This window comes from Durio zibethinus, chromosome 12, assembly GCF_047325235.1.
Source record: "Durio zibethinus cultivar Kanyao isolate XHJ-2024 chromosome 12, ASM4732523v1, whole genome shotgun sequence".
Classification (NCBI taxonomy): domain Eukaryota; kingdom Viridiplantae; phylum Streptophyta; class Magnoliopsida; order Malvales; family Malvaceae; genus Durio; species Durio zibethinus.
In genome coordinates this window covers 12,835,645-12,856,837 of record NC_143173.1, presented here as the reverse complement: position 1 = coordinate 12,856,837, position 21,193 = coordinate 12,835,645, and the positions used below count along the sequence as shown (strand labels likewise).

The following is a 21,193-nucleotide window of genomic DNA, read 5'->3' as shown; positions in this document are numbered from 1 at the left end:
CACCAAAGAAAGTCCAATTTTTTATTCTCCACATGAATTACGTATGTAGTTGAGGCCATCATAACCAGTGCTTCCTCTTTCTTTTTGGAGAGTTATGAAATTCAAGTATGCTATGTTGGATTTTTAACTTCTCAAAATCCAAATGCATTTGATTATAGTAGTTTAAGCTAGCAATGCCATTTTGAAAAGTCATTGTAGTTTAACTTCGGCTTTCTCCTTGGATGTTCCTGTGCAGCCCTCTTCTGTCTTGGATACAACATTCTTTCTACTTCTGTTTCTGGATTCGGTAATAAGAGCATTTGGTCTAGTGGTATGATTCTCGCTTAGGGTGTGAGAGGTCCCGACTTAAATTTTCGGAATGCCCCCATTTTTATGGTTTTCCCTTTGACTTTTATGGTAACCATTTATGCACAATAAGCAGAAGAGAAAATGCGAACAAACATCTCATGGCTATATTTTATGTCATCTCAGTTACACACGGTAAACATCCTAAAAAACAGTAAACTGCTTTGATATAAATAGCAGCTGCTTCAAATGAACTACAAGAATCAGTAACACAACCAAAACGATATAAAATTTAACTCGTACACATCAGTATTTTGCTACAACCAGAAGTTTTCCGTCATTAAGTATTCTATTTGTCATACCTTATTCTTTTCCTCTTCTCAGAAAATCTCAAGTGACAGTATATCGCGGAGGATTTTGTCGCATTCTCAACCTATTCTGGTATGCTGATGATTGTTTTGATATAACTTGATCCTTTTGATTCCCTGAGCTCTCAGTACTGTTTGAGTTCAGAATTGATGAACCATCTGTTGGATTGCCACATAACTTTGCTTTTGAATCAACTCCAAGATAATTAGTCAAGACCCTCTTCACTCCAAAGCCACGGCGGTGAGGCTTGCTGTTGTTGTTGGTCGTGTTGTTGTTGTTGTTCTCCTTGAGAAATGGAGTTCTCTCTCCCTTTGCAGGGCTGATCAGTGGTGCAGGTGAAAAACTTGGTGTGGTGATTGCTGTTTTGTAGGGACTGCTCGAGGCAGGCACAGAATATGGGATTGAAACCTTTTTGTGTGCAATTACACTAACTGTAGGAACCGATGCCAACTTTTCTGAAAGCTTCGTTAAGTCATCTACATATAACAAATCATCAATGCGTGCCACAATGTTATATGCCAGGCTTTCCAGAACTCTTGAATAGCTTTCAAGAATGGACTTTCCGACATCCTGGAAGTTTAAAATAAGTTATAATTGAACAACAATTGGAGGGAGAATCAAGTAGCCTTTGGCAAAACTAGATATTTTCAGAAAAGGGATTCAAACCTTGTTGCACTGGATTTTGCTGGTATCCAAGGCAGTTTGAGTCAAACCAGGGAACCTTTGTTTCAAGCAAAGCAGGAGATTTTCGGCTCTTTCTGCTAGCAATTCTCTCTGGTCTCCATCAACCATTAGGTCTTTTACCATTTCCCATGATGACTTTGTAGTAGATTGGTTTGGATTGATTGGAGGCTTCGAGTGAAATTTCAAAAGATTAAAAGATACAAACTTTTCCCATGCTTTCTCAGCGGACAGCAACCAAGGAGGATTATACAGATTGAGAAAGTTACCTTTCAAATTTCACATGATTCTGAAATTTTTCTTCATTGTTTCCTTTTAATGCAACAAAAAATGATTCTGGACTACTTTAAAGACGACAATTACCTCAAGCTTACTTCCAGCTGGAAAATTTTGCCAAGAGGGTATCAATTCAACAATGTGGTCACTAACACTAACAAGCCACTCCATCTCTCTTTTCCACATGGATTTCTTCTCCTCATGTATAGGCTCTAATCTCCACAATTGCCCAAATATAGTAGCTACATATAGTATTTACAAATTTAATAAGTTCACAAAATAACAAAGTTAATTAAATTGGAACAAGAACCTTAAAAATCCATAAATTCAAAGAGAGAAAGAGAGAGAGAGAGAGAGCATGCCACAGAGATTGGTAATGGCATTTGAAATAGCCAAAGCTGTGCAAACCCCTTTTCCTGACCCTGACATGTCTTCACCAAGCAGCAATTTTGCAAACCTCTCCTCCATCATGTCAATCTCTACTTAAATTTCAAAAAAGAAAAAAGAAATAGACTTTTTTTGGCCAAAAAACAAATCCATGTGGGATTTATGGAATGACAGAAAGCTACCACTGCCTACCTAACCAAACATCAGAAAGCCAAAATACAAAATTTAAACTTAAAAACAACATTACTAACCATTAATCTTTGAACTCAGTTTTTTAAACTTGTCATCTTCATTACTAATCTTGTCTTCATCTCCATTGCCATCAGAAACATCTGAATTCTTTGACACTGTAGCAGGAGTAGTAGTAGTAGTAGCAATAGCTCTCCTTATAGGCCAACCCAAAAGAGAAGGAGGTGAAGCTGAAGCAGACCCTGACCCTGACACTCTAGCCTTATTAACCTTAACTTTGTCAACCAAATTCCCTGAACTTGATCTACTGGAACTACTACTATTACTACCCTCTTTAGACTCACCACTATTACAACTACTCAACTCACTTGCAGACTCAGTCCAATCATCTTTCTTCTTCAACAAAGCCTCCATTTGTGGAAAAGGTACCAACTTAACCAACTACCCTTTTCCTTATCTCTGAAAAAACATACAAAAAAAAAAAAAGGCTAAGCCTTTGGGTTACCAAAGAAGACATTTGCTGGGTGGGGTTAATAGATTTGATTTTTGAACTTTCAGAAGAAGAAGATATGGGCCCGTGCCATTGGGGTAACGTCTCTCTTTGAAAAACTGGTTTTGGATCGTTTGTTTTGATGGATTTGTCTTTGTCTCTATTTTTAGCTTTCGCTCTCAGCTCTCCGAGTGGAGAATACGTTCAAAATATCGATAAAATATTGGAGGCCCGGTCAGTCGTCGGCTATTTTAGAGTGTGTCAATCCACGTGAACTTACGCTTTTACCCTTCTGCAAATAGTAGGAAATTTTTTCCATTTTTTAGTGAGAAAATTAAGTGTCACTAAAAGTTTAAATTTTTTTTACAAAAATTAAAGTAGTCTATTTGAATTTTTCATGATATATAAAATTTTTAAAAGAAAATGTTAAAAAAATATGTGATTAAGGTTCAATCAAGTGGAGTTTACATAAAATTAATTAAATGTGTTACTTCAATAATTCTATTTTTTTCTTACTTATGCATAAAAAAGATATTTACATTTTTTATTTTATTTGGTGACGTATAAAGTAATATATATTTTTTTATAAAAATGGTATTAATAATTGAAAATAATAATTTTTTTCTTTTTTAATTTTTAAAGAAAATAAAATTCGATAAAATCTTTTTTACTATTACTAATTAGTGATTTTATGAGAATCTATAGAAAAATATAAGCAACTATCAATAATTTGGAATGTTAGTAGCTACCATTTAAATTATAAGAATTAATTTTTTTTAAATTATTCCAAAATTGTAAATAAAATTATTTTCCAAACTTGAATAGTTAGTTCCATAATATTTGATTGAGGAAATTAATTTGTTGAACACGTAGCACCATTGTGCTGTTGGCGTTCCACGTGCTTAATTAATAAGTTATACCTAAATTAGAAAAAATGTTTGTTTTTTACTCCAACATTATTAAGTTAATAATTCATCTGTGAAAAAGAAAGCTTTATTAAAGAAAATAATGAAAAAAAAAAGTGAAATTAATGTAAACCGATGTATTAGGTTATAGTTGAGTTACGACCTTTAAAAGATGTTAAATTAATTTTTGTTTGCTCCAATCCAGCCCATGTTATTAATGAGTGGGACTCACTTGTTCATTCTTTTTTTTTTTTCAATCAATTTAGTCATTGAAAGTAGATTTTATAATTTAAAAAATGACATGAATATTATATAAAAATAAAACATAAAAATAATAAGGTTTAAAATTTTAATAATAATTATATATAAATTTAATAAAATTAAAAATATATATTTTATATTTTTTATTGACATAAATTATGATATATAATTTTTGTATAAAATATAATATAAATATATAAATTTTATTATTTTATATGATATAAATACACAAATCATCAAATATAATTAAAAGAGATAAAAAAATTAATTTAGAGCAATTATCAAAATATGTCCAAATTAATAACCAAATAGTGAAACTTGTAGTTCAATCAAAGGTTTTGTTATATTTATTTTTGGAGTCACTTTCAATTAATCAATACACACATAGAATTAACTTTGTAAAAATTCTAGAATTATTATGTTACCAAAAACAAACTCATTGAATAAATTTAATCTCAATTTGGAACGAAATGAAATTAGAAATGTTGAACAAAATAAGTCATAAGAATGATTCACACCATACAAAATGAAATTTCAATTTTGTTTAACTCATGAACCACTAAAAAATGAAAATTCAATTTTGTTTAACTCATGAACCACTAAAAATTCTAGAGGACTTTAACAAACAACTTACAATTAACCATACCACAAATATATAACTTAACAAGAAATTTTGTTCAGATTTAATTGCGTGACAAAATTTTTTTATTTAAATACATTTTAATTTTTTAAAATATTTATGTTTTTTATATATTTTAGTTGATATAATTAATTAAATTTCTTAAGATTTTAGTTTAATAAAATGAAATGTAAAATAAATGATAAAATTAATACCTTAAAATTTTTATTTAATAACAAATATAAGTATGCGTGTGCCAAAGAGTTAGATTAGAATTTTTTTTATTCTACTTTTAACCTTATTCGTTTGTGTTTTTGTTCTTGACGGTGGGTAAATATTGGGTGACTCTCTTATTTAAAGTCACAAATGGGAAAATAAATGAGCTTATAAAAGAAGGAAGAAAATGATTAGAAATCAATGGCAATAATCACTAAAGATCACCACTGCAAAACACATATCATGGGATTCGAAAAATGATGTTGAGTTTGTGTGGTGCAACAAGCTAAAAAACTAATGAACATGTCATGATTCTTAAATACATAGGCTTAACACCAAATAAATCTTTGGAAATAAAATTTCCATCTTTTGTATATCAGATTGAAATTATAAAATTTTATTTATTATAATTATCCATTAAATCTTAAAAATTAATGAATGATTTTTTATTGATAATTTTAAAATAATATATATTTTTTTGTATACTTGTCATCTAGCCCTTTCAAATCAATTTAAGTAAAAATTTTTTACAAATTAAATCATCCAACTAAAGAAATTTTATCAAAAAATTAAATATTTTTACAGTCAAAATTTTAATTGCTGTCATAACGATTTTGGATCTATCCGACAAATTTAAAAACAAAAATAAAAAAACAAAAAATGAAGTCACCACTAATCTTTTTTTGCTAGATGTGATTGACTAACTATTAAAATTTATTCTTTTAATAAGATTTTAAAATTAATTAAAATTTATTAAAAAAATAATTTTACCATTTGCGAAATAGTTTGGGTTCAGGAGTCGGTTACGCGTGGAGAATGATTAACACCCCCACAGCGCCCATTTAAAATGGTACCAATTAATTACGTGTTATCCTTTGATTTTGATAAAAACAATCTCATTTTTGGTATTTGAAAAATAAATTTCTTGATTTTTTTTATTTATTAGAAATTGTTTTTTTATTTTTTTAAATTTATTCGAGAAAAATAAATTTTAGCCTTTTTATTGAAATAGTTCTTAAAATGTTTCAGTACGTTAGTAACATTAAAAGAACTCTTTCTCACATAAAAAATTTTTAGGCATCGCTTCTCGCAATACTTTAAAATTTCATCCTCGGATGCTCAAATTTATTTTTTAGTAAAAAAAAAAAAATTATGCCATGTATACAATGCAAATGATAATATGTTAATGCACACATTTTATTTTTTATATAAAAATTTTATTAATTTTTATTAATATTTTCGTTAAAAAAATGAAGAAAAGAGGAATTTTTATTATATTGAAGATTTTCTATAAATATTCCAAGACACTGGTAATATTTAAAAAATATAATCTCACTTAGAGATTTCTTAAAGCATTTTTACTTGGAATATTTTTAGAATCTCATCATTGGATATAATTTTCTTTTTTTTCATATTTTTTTATTAATTTTATTAAATTTATTTTTATTTTATTTTATTTTTTTAAAGTTTATTTTAAAAATTAACAAAATTATAAAAAAATTAACTACATATTTCATCATTTAATCTAACAAATATAAATGTTTTATTATGCAAAATATTAATAAAATAATATATAAAAAATAAAAAATTTTGAACAAAATTTTTTTTGCCTAAACCGGACCAATCATTGCTGGTCTGGTCCGACGGCTCGATTTGATCTGGGTGATTCAGCGATTCGATACGGTTTGGTTTGGTCTGGTCCGATTTATTCGGACTAATTAGGGTCAAATGGTGAGTTGGGTTGCGAGTCTGTTGCCCAGACCCCGGATCAGGTCAGCGGGTTGACGCGGAGATCTTTCAGCTCAAAACGACGTCGTTTTTTAAGTTTTATTGAAACGGCCTCGTTTTGGCTTTGACAGTTTCTATAAAAGCCAAAAAAAATTTTCTCACATTTTCTCTTCTCCCCCTCTTTCTTTACATTCTCAGAGCTTCTCTTTCTACCCGATCAGGGTCGGTGACCATCGGTCGTGATGGTCGCTGTGATCCTTACCTACGGCAAGCTTCGATCGCTGTCGTCAGTACCAAAAAATTTCAAAAAATACCCACGAACTCTTTTTGATCCCCTGAACACAGATCTAACCTCTTTTTCACCAAAAAGCAATTCAAACGGCTTAGATCTGCTTTTGAAGTTTCGATTAAAACTATTTTTTTCTTTTGATTCTTTTTTTTTTCTAAAACTGACTTTATTCTTTCTTTATGCAAAAACTCTCGACACTGAGTTTCTCGTTCTAGGGGACTAAGTTATTTTTTGTGTATTTTTTATGTTTTTCTAGCAAAAAGCTTTTTTTTTACAAGATATCCTTTTTTTTTTTGTTGCCTTATTTTGTATTCGGTCAAGAGCTCTATTTCTAGAGCTTCGATAATGCCCTGTGCTTGAAGGAGTGGCACAAAGCTCGGCATGAGAGCTCAAGTATCACGGGTCGAGACTTAAGCTCTGAACCCGCACGGCTTAAGGACCCGAACATCCACTCATCATACGTCCCAAATCGGCCTACCTGTCACGGTTCATACCTTTGTGAGGTATTGTCCGCTCTGGTTCCCTTGGCCTCACGATTTTGTCTTATAAAATGCACCTCACAAAATAAATGTGGTGTGAACTCTTATATACTCCAAAGACCCTCCTATTATGTTCGATGTGAGATTCAAGACTCTTCCTTAGATCTGTGACATTCTCTCTCACCCAATCTCGTGACGTTCTCTTCACAAAGGCTGGCTACCCTGCCTATCTCCCTCGAGGCGCTTGACGTGGATCGAATCATTTAGGGCTGACTCTAATATCACTTGTCACGGGTCAAGACTTAAGCTCCAAACCCGCATAGCTCCGTGACCTGGGCATCCACTCATCTGGCGTCTAGGATTAGCCTGACCGCCACGGTTCACACCTTGTGAGGTATTATTCGCTCTGACCCCCTTGACCTCACGGTTTTATCCTATAAAAGGCGTCTCACAAAGTAGAGGTGGTGTGAACCTTTATATACCCCAGTGACCCTCCTATTATGTTCGATGTGAGATTCAAGACTCTTCCTTAAATCCGTGACACAAGCACAAGCCCCGTGTCTCTTTTATTATTTTTGTTTGATCTAACAGTGGTAGGAGCTTAGGCGATGGTAATGAATAGGGTATGGGTGGTAGGATATGGTGGCTAGTGGTATGGGTGGTCAGAAGGGTAGGGGGCCAGTGGTATGGGTGGTAGGGTAAGGTGGACAGCGATACCGTGCTAGGCACCACTGTCACTGGCTTTTTTTTTGTTTTTGTATTTTGTATTTTTGTATTTATTTTTATATTATTGTATTTAATAATATTGTTATCATATTATTTATTATTAAATAAAATAGCAAATTTGATCAAAGTCAGACAAATTTGATATCTACAATTACAATAAAATAAAATTTTATAACTTTTAATTTTATGTAATAAAAAATTAAATACATATTTTCATTTTTAAGTAAAGTTCAAGATTTTATTTGAATGATAACCCATAATATAAACCGAAAAAAACTCTTTTAAAACATTCAATAAAAATTAAAATGTTCCATCAAGAGAAATCAAAACATTATCACTGCCCATACTCACCAATCATCGCTCTTGAATGCTCATCATATCGATATCGAAAAAATGAACTTTTATGCTTCCATTTAAGTTATTGTTTTTTTAAAACAAATTATATTTTGATCTAAATTCTCAAGACCTTGAAAACAAAGTTCTGTGAAAATTCAAATCCATGATATATAAAATATATGCCAAGTTTCATAAATTCATGCATATTCTCCCGTTAAAACCCTCCCTCCCCTCTTTCTTCTTTTACACCAAAAAAGGACAAAATTCTCTCAAATAACTGTATTGACCGACTGAAACGAGCCAAAATGTCCCTCGTGCGTAAACTAATAAAGGATCCCCAACGATGCGCAAGTTATAAAGTTACGCCGCGCCCGGTTTCGTCAAAAAAGCTGCTGATTGATTAACAAAAAAAGAAAAATGGCAAGCGAAGGGTCGTTTCTTTCTTTTTATTTTTTATTTTTTTTTCTTTTCGGTTAAAAAAGAAAGAAAGAAAAGGGCCTTGGAAAGAAAAATAAAAATAGCAGAGATTTGAAATCGACTTTGTTGAAAGCTGCTTTTTCGGAGAGTCCGTTAAGCTTTGATCGATTCTCTTTTTCTTCTTCTTCTTCCTTTTTTTTTAACCTTGTTGTTCAATTCTTTGTTGAATCTCGCACTCGAATCAAAGTAATTTTCGTCGCTATTTAAAAAAAAGAAAAGAAAATTGATCTTCAACGGGTTTAACTATCCATGTTGTCGGATATAAGCTAGACCTTTTCTGCAAAATCTTCCTCGCTCTCTGTGGTTTTTCACTTTCTCTTCAACGACTCGAAAAGATTTTCATTCTTTGTAACCCAAAAAAAAAGATGGCTAAATGCAGCAACTTCAACGGAGTTTATTGCGACGAGATTTTCATGATTGATCTCGCGAGTTTGTTTTTGTAATTGGCATCTGCGACGAAAACTTTTAAAAGATCGTTTTTTTTTTCTTCTTTTTCTTGGCCGTAGAGGGAATGGGAACAGAGAGTTTGTTACTGGCAACGGTGGGACCGCCGGTTAAACCGCGAGCCGGGTTGAGGAGAAAACAGGCTGGAAGAGGCTCTTACAAAGGAAGCTAAGGGCTTTATTGCAAACAAAGATAGGTTGGGGGAGATTTTGATTGAAATTTGTTGTTTTTAGGTGGAGTGGGGGGACCTTTTCGAACAAAATGAAAAGTTGGTTTCTTTTATTGAGGAGAGATAGAGATGAGCAGTACAACTAGCAGTGAGTTGCACCAGATACTGAGAAGTCTCTGTCTCAATACTGAGTGGAAGTACGCCGTTTTTTTGGAAGATTAAGCATCGAGCTCGAATGTCAGTAAGCTTCCTCTTTCTAAATGTTTTTCCATTTTAAGTTGATCACCGTATTTCTTTAATTGATTAATTTGCAGCATGCTTGTTTTTAGCGTAGATTACAAAAAGGCTTATGAACATATTGTCATGTTCTTTGAGGTCAGCAAATTCGGAGTCTGTATGCATTTTCATCTAATTATTTGGAGTTTACTATCTAAGATGAATTAAGGTTTTGGTTAATTTTTGAATTCGCCGTATAGTTGACATGTTATTTAGGTTAGGTTGGAATGGCTTTGACCCCTGGAATTGGCATAAGATATAATTCACATCTGTTTTTTTCTTCCTAATAGTAGTATTCAGTTGCAAGCCCCCAACTCTGCCAGGGATCCTTTTTTTTTTACGTGGTTTTTTTTTTTTTTTATCATAATGAGATTATCAAAAGGAGAAAATTAATAGTCACTTTGTTTTATCATAAATCTCCAACCTCCAAAAAACTTCTCTCTGGCTTGCCGTTGTCCGGTGCCGTACTGCCGCGCCGGCCGAAGCATGAGATCATCGCAAGTAGCTGCTGCCGACGCTCGCCGGTGACGAAAAATTTCAAAAAAATTCCTAAAAATTCTCCTCAACGTCTTATTTTCAAATATGATGTCCTTTTCACCGGAAACAGCCCCGATCGCCGTAGATAGGAGCTTAAAGTTTCGGTCTTTTTTTTTTTAAAAGAAAAAACAAAACTGACGATAATATTATGCTCTTGCAGGTAGCTCGGCGCTGGGTTCCTCCCCGGAGGACTGTTTGATTTTTGTGTGTTTTTTCTATGTGGATTTTTTTGTTGTTTTGTTTGCTGATGCGTAATATGGGGAGCTAATGGTCGGGGGCTCGTTGGGTGCTGGTGTGGTGGTTTCAGGCGCAGGGAGTGGATGTGTGGCACTGAGTTTCGGTTTCTGGTAAGATGCAGGTTGGTGCTTAGTGTTGGGGTTCTGTCGGGTGGAATTAATGTGTCCCTGGGCGTCCGAAGATGTCCGGGAGATTGAAAAGGTGAGGGAGTTGGGTTTTTTATAAGGCTGGGCGCCTGAGTCTGAGGGTAGGGTGTCTGTAGGGTGGTTACATGGTAGTGGCAGGGCGGCTGGAGAGGCAGCTAGAGGGATTGTTAGTCTGGTGGCTGCAGGGTGGTGGTAGGACGGCTGGAGAGGCTAATGTTGTGTACGATAGCAGGCCTATCCCGGTTACATTTTTTTTTAAATAATTATTTTTTATTATACATTTATTTTTATTATTTAATCAATATTATCATTATTATTATTATTTACTATAATAATTTTAATGTCAATGAACGAAAACTAAAAACGTCATTTTTTCAATAGATCCGGACTCTACAATTCTAACTATATTATATATTATATTTTAATAATAAATACATAAATTAATTAAATTAAATTATAAATTTTTATTTTATATTTAGTTTTTGCATGGACCTTCTTTGTATAAAAGGATTGCAAGTGCTGCATGTAGCAATTGCCAGAACCTTTGCATTTTTAGCATGGAAGACAAAATTGCACTATATTCATGCCTTTTTCTTATTTCCATCCTTATTATCAAGCTCTTGCTTGGAACAAGAACCAAACACAAGAACCTACCCCCAAGTCCTTTTGCACTTCCATTCCTAGGCCACCTCCATCTCCTCAAGGAACCCCTCCACCGATGCCTCCTCACCCTCTCACAAAAACACGGTCTAATCTTCTCCCTCCAGCTCGGCTCCCGCCTCGCTGTCATCGTGTCATCACCCTCCGCCGTGGAAGAATGCTTCACCAAAAACGATATCATTTTTGCAAACCGCCCTATCTTGTGGGCAGGCAAGTATGTTGGCTACAACAACACCAATTTAGGCTTAGCTCCATATGGTGACCATTGGCGCAACCTTCGTCGTATATACAGACATGAAATACTCTCTCCAAATTGCTTGAAATTGTCTTCGGCAATTCGGATGGACGAAGCGAGGATTTTACTGAAAAAATTGTACAATGTTGTTTCTAGCCAGGATGATAGTTTCGTCAAGGTAAAGTTGAAACCAATGTTGTCAGAATTTACATTCAATATGATTATTAGAATGGTTGCAGGAAAACAATACAATATTGGAGAAAAAGTGACAGGAAAACTAGAAGGAAAAAGACTACAGAAGCTTGTAGAAGATCTTTTTCAGGCGGGGGTATCAGGAAATATAGGAGATTTTTGCCCTTAATTGCAGTGGATTGATTTTCAAGGATTCAAGAAGAATACAGTGAGACTTTTCAAAGAAACAGATGCATTCTTGCAAGATTTGATTGATGAGCATAGAATGAATAAAGGTGATTTTGAGAGGGAAGACACTATGATCAGCCATTTTCTTTCTTTGCAAGAATCACAGCCTGAGTATTACACTGATGAAAACATCAAAGCCCAGATGATGGTAATTAGTCACAATCTGTTTTCTTTTTTTTTATATAAATTTTTTTCAAGTGAGTGGCACAATCTAGAGTAATATGCATCAATCATTCATGATTTTTGTATAATTAAAATAACTCATTATGTTTAAATGCATCAATCATTCAAGATTTGTGCGGTTTTTTTATTATGCAACCATTAAAAATATTTTTAATGTGTTTGCTTTGATCATACCCAGGACATGCTAAATGCATCCATAGAGACGATAGTCTCAACTATAGAATGGAGCATGTCAAATTTACTCAACAATCCAAATGCATTAGAAAAGACTATAGCTGAGGTAGACTGCCTTGTTGGCCAAGACAAATTGCTAGATGAAGTTCATGATCTACGCAAACTAAATTATTTACAAAACGTAATCTCGGAGACCCTTCGACTACACACGATATGACCACTCTTAATCCCCCATAGATCCTCGGATAATTGTACCCTAGGTGGGTATCACATTTCTAAGGACATTATGCTGTTAGTTAATGCATGGGCAATTCACAGGGATCCTAAGCTGTGGGATGAACCAAAAAGTTTTAGGCCCGACAGGTTTGGAAATGGAGAAATTGATCATGAAACTAATTATAAGCTAATGCCATTTGGGATGGGAAGGAGGTCTTGCCCAGGAATGGATCTAGCTCGTCGTACTGTTGGCTTGGTTTTGGGGTTACTGATTCAGTGCTTTGAGTGGAAAAGAGTTGGTGAAAAGGACATTGTATAAAAGATTACGAAAGCTATATCTATATATTTATATATGGTTTGGAGGACAAAGAAGAATAGAGAGAGAAAATGTAAGAGAGAGAGAGTCTGAAGAATTGGCCTCCTCGAGCTTAGATACAATGAGGCTTTAAATAGAAAAATTTTAACCTATGAACAATGACTCTGTACAGTTACCCGTTACAGTGTACAGTAAAATTTTTATCTACAGTATTGCTACAGTGACTTGTTACAGTATTTTTCGTAGTAGGTCTCTGTTTTTTTCTGCTACAGTGACTGCTACAGTGACATTTTATCTTCTGCTACAGTGACTGCTACAATTGACTGCTATAGTATTTTCTGTGTGCTAGTCGTTGGCGTCGAATGGAGTTTTATCTTTTTGTGTCGGCTGTCTGTTCTGGCTTATTCTGGATTAGAATGTGCACAGTTTATTCTTCCATAGCATTAGTTAAGTTATAGAATTCTTCATCCAGTGCGTTAAGGGATTGGGTGATTGTGGAGATCTTGAATGTGATTTGTTCCACATCTGTCATCCTTTTTGATACTGGTATAGTAGATCAGTTGGATGATCCAGATCTTTTATTTTAGATAATTTATCCAAAAGCTCAATTCCTTTTAGGGTATTTTCAATATCAAGATCTTCATGTGGTTCAATGAATATTTTAACAAAAATACATTTGCCATCTGTCCAACAGGTTATTTTTTGATAGTCTTGTTTGGTGGCTAAATGGAGAAAGAATTTTGCTTTGTCCATAAGGTCTGTTCCTGTTTGGAAATGATAGGAGTTTGGGTTGGTATATTTAGAGATGATTTTGTTTAAATCATCAGAGAATTCGAAGTGGTCTGTGGGTGGATCAAGTATATTGTAAGGTTGTAGAAAGTATCCACTGGATACGGTATCAAATTCTCATATTTGGTAGGGTTGGTAAAATCTTTCTCTTTAAAAGGTACCTAAAAAATTGTATATAGTAAAATGAACGTAAAAAAGGTGTTTTGACCATTTTATACATCAATAAAGCGGTGCTTTATAAAAGCTGAAAAATCTTTTAAAATGTGAAAAGAATAATTTTGTACAATTATTTGTCCAACTAAACCAAGTTCAATACTTTTTATATCAAAACTTTCGTGGTCAAGTCGAAACTTTAGTTTAGGTATGTGCTCACCAAAAGATGTATTATACATATAAGTAGAAGTATAATAATCTAAAAATTTTTCAACCAACAATGTTCTGTTGACTGTAAAATAGAAAAATTAATTTGTTGAAATAATTCTTGGGTTAAGAATACCGCAGCTTTTTCGAAGAGAAGAATTCTTTTAAACTTGTTTAACTTAGAAGAAATAAAATTATCTTTATCAAAATTTCACATAAATTCAAAAAATTATTTATCTCTTGAAGACTGTACTGATTTTTTTCTAAAGCAAAGAAGTCAATATCTTGCTGTTTTAGCAGATTTGTTGATAGAAGACTTTGGAAAGCTATTTCTTTAAAATTCTGAAATTTTTTAGCCTGTTTGACTAAGAACTCAGCTAAGTTGGTCATCCCTTTTCGAAAGCTAGTTTTGTTTTCTGAGAGATGGGATTTCCAAACTTTGTTTGACAAATTATAGACTTGTGGTTCAAGTCTAGGATTATAAAAATCTTTGATCTCTGGGTTAGAGAATGAAAATTTTATTTTTTCCAACAGTTGTTCTGTGAAAGAAACGATTTGAGAATAACTCATAGGAGTCTAGTCGTTTGGATCCTAAGCAAACTGTGAGTATTCTGATTGAATCCTCATGAAAAGGGGTCAATAAAGAGGTTGATGGTAGAGATATAATCCTTGGTTAGGATTATTGTAAAAGTTAAATCCTTTGTTAAGATTTGTAGAGATATGGGGTCTTGGAGAAGAAGTAGTAGAAGAGGAAGAAGAAGAAAAAGATTTTTTACCTGATTTTTTCTTTATAGTTCTCCATCCACCAGTATCATAGATTGGATGTTTTCCTCGATCCATGAGGTCTACTTAGGAAGTCTGCAAGGAGATTTTTGTCTTCGTTGATGAACTCTACCTGAAAATGATATGAACAAAGAAAATTGTACCACCTAATTCGCCTGAGATTATCAGAAAGCTTTCTGTTTTGGAGAAAATTCTTGACTGCTTGGTTATCTGTTCGAATAACAAAGAACTCCGGGGCTAAATAGATGTGGAATCGCTGTACATCATTTTTTATGGCTAATAATTCTTTTTCAAATATAATATAATTTATTTCGTTTGGTTTGAACTTACCAGAATTATATCCATAAATCAATTCATCTTTTTGATGAAGATTTTTAGCTTTTAAGACACATCCCCAATGTTCATTGCTGGCATCTGTCTCTAAAATTAATAGGTCACCTAGTTTAGGTAAATAGACCTTAGGTATAGTAGTTAAATCTGATTTGATCTGTTTGACAATATCAGAATCGGTAGGTGTCCAAACAAAATCATTAATCTTTACGTAATTTATGCAAAAAATAGCTTTCCTTTTTGGAAAGGTTTTTGAAAAATTGCCTACCATAATTAAGTATACCTAACAGCTGTTGTAGCTGTTTGACATTTTCCAGTTCTTCTAAAAAGTCTCTAATCTTGGAAATAATGTGATCTTGCAGGTTTAGTCCATTTGTAGAAAGATTAAAACCAAGAAATTCAATTTCGATTTTTTCAAGTTCAACCTTTTTGGGACTTAAAATAATACCGTGGAAAATAAATTCTTAAGCAATAAGATTCAGGTGTTTCCTGTGTTCATCTAAAGTATTAAAAAATATCAATATATCATCAATATATACATAGCAAAATTGTTTATGTTTGCTGAAAATACTGTCCATCCAACGTTGAAAGATTTGAGGTGCATTGCATAGATCGAAAGGCATAACAGTCCATTGGTAATAGCCTGCTGGTGCACTAAAAGCAGTAAGGAGTTTAGAGGTTTCATTTAGCATGATTTGCCAAAAACCTGACTTACAATCAAATTTAAAAAAATATTTAGCATTTTTTGCTAAATTAATTAAAACATCTTTACGAGGGATAAAACAGCCATCAAAAATAAGATTTTGGTTTAATTTCTTGTAATTAATAACCATACGGGGTTTACCTCGTTTAATCTCAGAATGGTTTCTTACCATGAATGCTAGATTGGAGTGTGGACTGGTAGTTGGTTTTATCAGACCTTTATCGAGCAATTCTGAAATTTGTACTTCAAATTCATCTATATCCTGTTTGGTATAGATCATTGGTTTTACTCGTATAATCTCTTTTGGAGACTAAAGAGTAAGTTCACAGTATTTTGGACTGCGCTTCCAAAGCTTCAATGGGTCTTCACTGAAGTTTTCCTGCAAAATTCTATAAAGCCAATGTTTTTCATTAATAGTTTTAAGTTCAAAAATATAAGTTATTTCTGGTTGAAAACCATTATCACAAACATGATTGTGCTTGGATAATAAAGAAACATCTATTGATTTTTTATCAATAGTAAAAATAAGATAATCAGAAAAAATTGAAAAGGGTAAATATTTATGTATAAAATTATTTTCTAACAGTATGTCTCCATGCATATTAGGAAAACATAATATTTTAGGGATAATAAATTTTATATCGTTTAAGGCAACATGTATATTTTTTACCTTTAGGTTAATAATGGTTTCTTTACCATCGATACCTACTATTATTATAGAATGCTTCATAGGTTGCCATTTGGTTGACGACAAAGCATTAGGTCGACAGCTAGAGATTGTTGCTCCTGTGTCAATTAAAATATTCAAACTATAGGGTTTATAGTTTTGAAAATAAAAATAACCTTCAACATAAGTATAATATCGTACCTTGTTGGCAAAAGATATTGTTTCTTGAGTTACGAAAATTATGTATAGAATGAAACATTTTAATATCTTCATTTCTAGTTTTTCTAGAAGAAGAAATGTGTGAATTAATCACAGAATTAACAGAATGATAATGGGTTTGATTATCAATTGTACCTTACCGAGATGGATTATTTTCGGTAAAAATAAAAATTTGAGCAGTTTTAGTAGTACCTGATTGGCGCATACTATTTGCTTGTTTGAGGGTTTCTGTACTGTTGGTACCGTGAAATCCTGAAAAAAAACTTCGATATAGAGTACAAAAAGATTGATTACTAGTTATACTCTCAATATCATCATCTGTTTGATGTTCAAAAACATTTACTGGGGGTAAAATCAGGTTTGGATTAAAATTGGTTGCTTCATTTGGATTTTTAAAGTAAAGATTTTTTTCTGATGAGAAAAATTCTAAACTTGGCACTTTCTGTTGTTTAGAAGTACTTGAAAGATATTCGAGACACCATCCTTTTGAGATTGATAAGTCTGCGAGATTTACTAATCTAGGTTTAATTTTTGAATCAAAAGTGTTTGGTTCAAAAATTTCAATAATATTAGAATCTATCGATTTGATAGAAGTATTAGTAGTATTTGTAAATTCATAAACCGCTGACCAGTTGATTGAAAGATCATGCGATGTTGATTCGAAATCAGAATTAAGTATTTTGATTCGAAGACATAAACATTTTTCAATGTTTTCATCAAAAATAGAAATAAAATAGTTTGGTTTAACTTTAAATAAAACTACTCCTGCTGTTAAATTGGATTGGATTCTTCTGATTACAGCATTTGCAGGGTTTTGAAAATGGTAGTCCATTAAAACAGCTATTATGAGAATATCCTTTGTGGATAAAAATAGTGGTTTAATGGTAATCAAAATCATTCCAATATGGATGTATTTGACCTTTGGGTATTTAGAAAGAAAATTGTTTATTTTCTTTTTGGTAAAAAGAGAAATTTCTACTGAGCCTTGTTAAGTCAGTAGCGACTGTATCACCAGATAGTTTTCTATATGGCATTTAGACCAAGGTTGGAACCTTTTAAACCAACTTGTCTTGTAAATCTCATCTGATTTGATAAGTTGTAATTCTTTAATTTTATCATCAGAAATAAAATGAGTTTTTCTCATAATATTTTTGAGTTTTACCATACCTACTTCATTGGTAGTTATTGTACCTGTAGAAGAGGAAACTGAAACATTATCTGTGTTAGATTTAGTATTCGGCATGAAAATAAAATTAGATTTATCGTCAAAAGAACTATAATCAGTTTCGGAAAAAATTTCATAATAAATTTCTTCATCAGATAATTCTTAGCAAAACAAATTTGAAGAAAACTTTCATCAAGTTTTTTGATCATTTTCTTCTCACTTTTTCCTTTGTTAGGACAAGCGTTTGCATAGTGACCTTTTTTATCACAAAGAAAACATTTACAATTAGTTTTAGAAGATTGTTTCTTCTTTTTAACAACAAATTTACCTTTTTTAGGTTTAAAAGTTATAGGTTTCCATTTTTTCTAAAAATATTTTCGTTTTTTCTTAAAATGAGATTTCTTTGAAAAAGATTGTTTATTACAATCAAATTCAAATTCATTTTCCAAAATCTTTGTACATTGTTTATACGAAAGTTTGGATTTTACCTGTTTTGCAGCTTCTTGCTTCAAACAGTATTCTGTTACCTGATTCTGAATGTAGTGTATTCTACATTCGAGAGTATCATACAGTTCTATACTGGGATTTACAGCATGAATAGTTTTGAGTTTTAACTCAAGGTAAACAGGGTAATTTTGAGAACTTAATTCATCACATGGTGAGGGAAGTTTAAGAAAATATTGTTGTAACCAAAATTTTGAATGTTTTTCATCCAATTTTTGATATTCAGAAAGATATTTTTTAGAAAAATCATCTAAAAACTTAATATCACATAATTTTAATTTTGATAAAATAAATTGAGCTTCTTGAGTAGGATCCAGGGATTTTGTACTACCGTAAAACTCATTTTTCAAGATTTGGGTTAAATCTTTCAAAAGTTAAGGGATATTACCGACAGCTAACAGAGAGGATTTCTGCTGTTCTTCGAGGGTTGTCTTCTCCCATTTTTTGAGAAATTGAAGGACATCACCTTGCCATGTGCCACAAAAGTAGTTGAATAATCTTTCTTTGCCTCATGTCTCCTTATAATTTGTGACTACAATAGATATAGATTGTGCCCAATCATCTATGGTTTTTTCATAGTTTTGAAGAAGGACTTTGGTTAAGTCTAAATATGTACCTCCTTGAGAAACCGTTCATTTGTTTAACGAATCGATTATAGAGATTTCTGTCTGAACCTGACTTGTTTGGCCAAAATCAAAAGTTTGTTTTATCTCATCTTTGATCTCATCCTTGTTTAGGTGAGTGTATTTTTCCTTAAGATGAGGAAGATATTGATCCATTATATCAAGATCTATTAAATCTGGAAAATGCCTTAGATCATCAATATCTGGGTTAGATATTGCTTCGACTTTTCTTTTCCCACGCGTCTCTGGTTGAGGGGTTGGAATTTCTGTTGGTTCTGGATCTGCTTGATCATCAAAACTATCTTTTTCATCAGATGTGGTTTTATCGGATAAAGGTGGTTCATCATTGACTACTGGGTTAGTAGCAAGAATTTCAAAATTATCATCTACTATATCACTATTTGCTTCTTCACTACTGGCACTGGTTGTGTCATAGTTGAGCATATAATGATATTTGTATTTAAGAAAGTGGTCTTTATGTTCTTCATAAAGAGTCTCAATAGCATTAAGGTAATCAATCTGTTGTTACGGATCATTACTTTACTCCATTTTTTACTTAAAATTTTTAATAATATACTTATAAGAGTCGAAATCAAGTTATTCTTGTTCGTCTTTGCAAAGGTATAAGATGAAAGTTTGTCATCGTTCATCATAATATTGCCATAGTAAAGTGGTCCAAAATCTTTAGATGTTTCAAGGGGAACATGCTTTTGGTCCATCTTTTCTACCAGCATATCTACTTTATCTTCAATATTATCAATTTTTACCAAAAGTTTATGAAAGAAAGAAGAAGTTAAATCTATTAAACCATTTACAGTTCTACTTATGCTAATATTACTAGATTCATACTTAGGATCTATATGCAAGTCATGATTATAAGACTTATCTTGACAAATACAAGAATTTTCTTTATAAGTTTCCATGTTTTTGGTGCTTAAAATCGGTGTGATGTTCTGAAACGCTAGCAACAAAAGGCAACTCAGGCCATAAAAGCCAGCTATCCACTCAGATATGCAGGTATGAGCTTTGAAACAAAGAGCTTATGCAGAAGATGCAAGTAAGAGTAAAAAAAATCTTACAAGATGAATAACAAGTAGATCTTTATTGCAGAACTAGCAATACAAGCTTTAGCAAACTTTTATATAAGTCTAGAGCTCTGATACTATTTACAAGGGGGTGCGAAAAGGATCTATGTATAAAGGATTACGAAAACTATATCTATATATCTATATATGGTTTGGAAGGCAAAGGTGTAACTATGCCTAAAGCTGAACCTTTAGAGGCTTTGTGCAAAGCACGCAACATGGCAAATAAGCTGCTGTCTTGACTGAAGTACTGGTGAACCAGTCTGAACTTATGAATAATAAAATTAATTCTATGTTTTATGCATTCTTTTTTTTATACTTCTAAAGTGATATGCTTCCATTTAATAAATATACAGGGATTGAGCTCGATTTTGAACTTCATATGACAATTTTGATAATAATGCTTTGCAGTGTTTTAGTATAAAAGAAATTATAGTCTGAAAATATAAGAAAATATTATAGGGATTGAGATTTGAATTTTAAATTTATTGAATATATTATATAATCCATCTTTTAGATTCAATTTTTCATTTTTTTTTCCTAAAAAGTGGTATAAAAAAAAAGATTGGCAATCATATATAAATTCAGACTACCAGAATGGATTTTGCTTTAATTTATTCATATCAACTTTAATTGATAACATGAAACCAATCTCTTCTGTCATATAAAACCAGAACGTGATTAACCTATTCATAGAAGTTTTCTGTCACTTTATGTTTCTTTTCATCTTTTGTTTTTGTCAATTAATTTTTTTTTTTTTTAGTTTCATTCCATGAATCCAAGATAATTGGTTCCCTAGTTTTGATATCATTAAATTATTTTTAATTTTTAAGTTTATATTTAATTTTTTATTTAAACGTTAATATTAAGTATTAACAATGTAAAAAAAATCAAAAATAAAAATATTAAGTGGCAATTGACTGTAAAAATCCTTAACTTACTAGAAATTTCTGAATTCCTAGATTATGGTTATAATTAAAAAATATCTTTTTGTTTGAATGTAAAAATAAAACTTCACTGTTTTTTTTTAACAAAAACTTTACTGCATTTTAAGTCTGCAGAAATATCATACAGTAAGTAAATTACATATTTTTTAATCAATTTCGTAAATTATTTTGAAATATTCGAACTTAAGTCTTTGAATACGTGAATATGTAAATATATATATATATGCACCTATTATATTAAGACAAATACTCATGTACAACTTTCTCATTGAATCTTAAATTTGCATTTTTT

At 32.0% G+C, this 21,193-nt stretch overlaps 1 protein-coding gene and 1 pseudogene across 4 annotated transcripts; one reads left to right on the top strand and one right to left on the bottom strand.

Moving 5' to 3' along the window:
- Positions 1-433: 433 nt before the first annotated feature.
- Positions 434-2,843, bottom strand: LOC111295855 (rop guanine nucleotide exchange factor 5-like). 3 transcript variants are annotated; one of them, XM_089740632.1, is made up of 5 exons: positions 2,250-2,843; positions 1,974-2,093; positions 1,699-1,853; positions 1,321-1,506; positions 434-1,224 (listed from the first exon to the last, which is right to left on the bottom strand). In XM_089740632.1, exons 1-5 carry the CDS (start codon positions 2,599-2,601, stop codon positions 676-678), a joined length of 1,362 nt encoding a protein of 453 aa, XP_089596758.1. In that variant the 5' UTR covers positions 2,602-2,843; the 3' UTR covers positions 434-675. The 3 variants fall into 3 exon arrangements, with proteins under 3 accessions (XP_089596758.1, XP_022745358.2, XP_022745359.2); XM_022889623.2 differs by having other exon boundaries at positions 1,974-2,090; positions 2,250-2,842; XM_022889624.2 differs by lacking the exon at positions 1,974-2,093 and having other exon boundaries at positions 2,250-2,799.
- Positions 2,844-10,311: 7,468 nt separating this feature from the next.
- Positions 10,312-20,335, top strand: LOC111297128 (uncharacterized; annotated as a pseudogene). The gene is made up of 20 exons (XR_016326330.1): positions 10,312-11,985; positions 12,199-12,723; positions 12,976-13,151; positions 13,199-13,272; positions 13,314-13,420; positions 13,508-13,583; positions 14,232-14,316; positions 15,306-15,338; positions 15,873-15,960; positions 16,008-16,166; positions 17,379-17,400; positions 17,760-17,809; positions 18,242-18,303; positions 18,788-18,843; positions 19,005-19,076; positions 19,184-19,293; positions 19,335-19,379; positions 19,723-19,792; positions 19,835-19,886; positions 19,980-20,335. The product of XR_016326330.1 is annotated as an uncharacterized LOC111297128 (transcript).
- Positions 20,336-21,193: the final 858 nt, after the last annotated feature.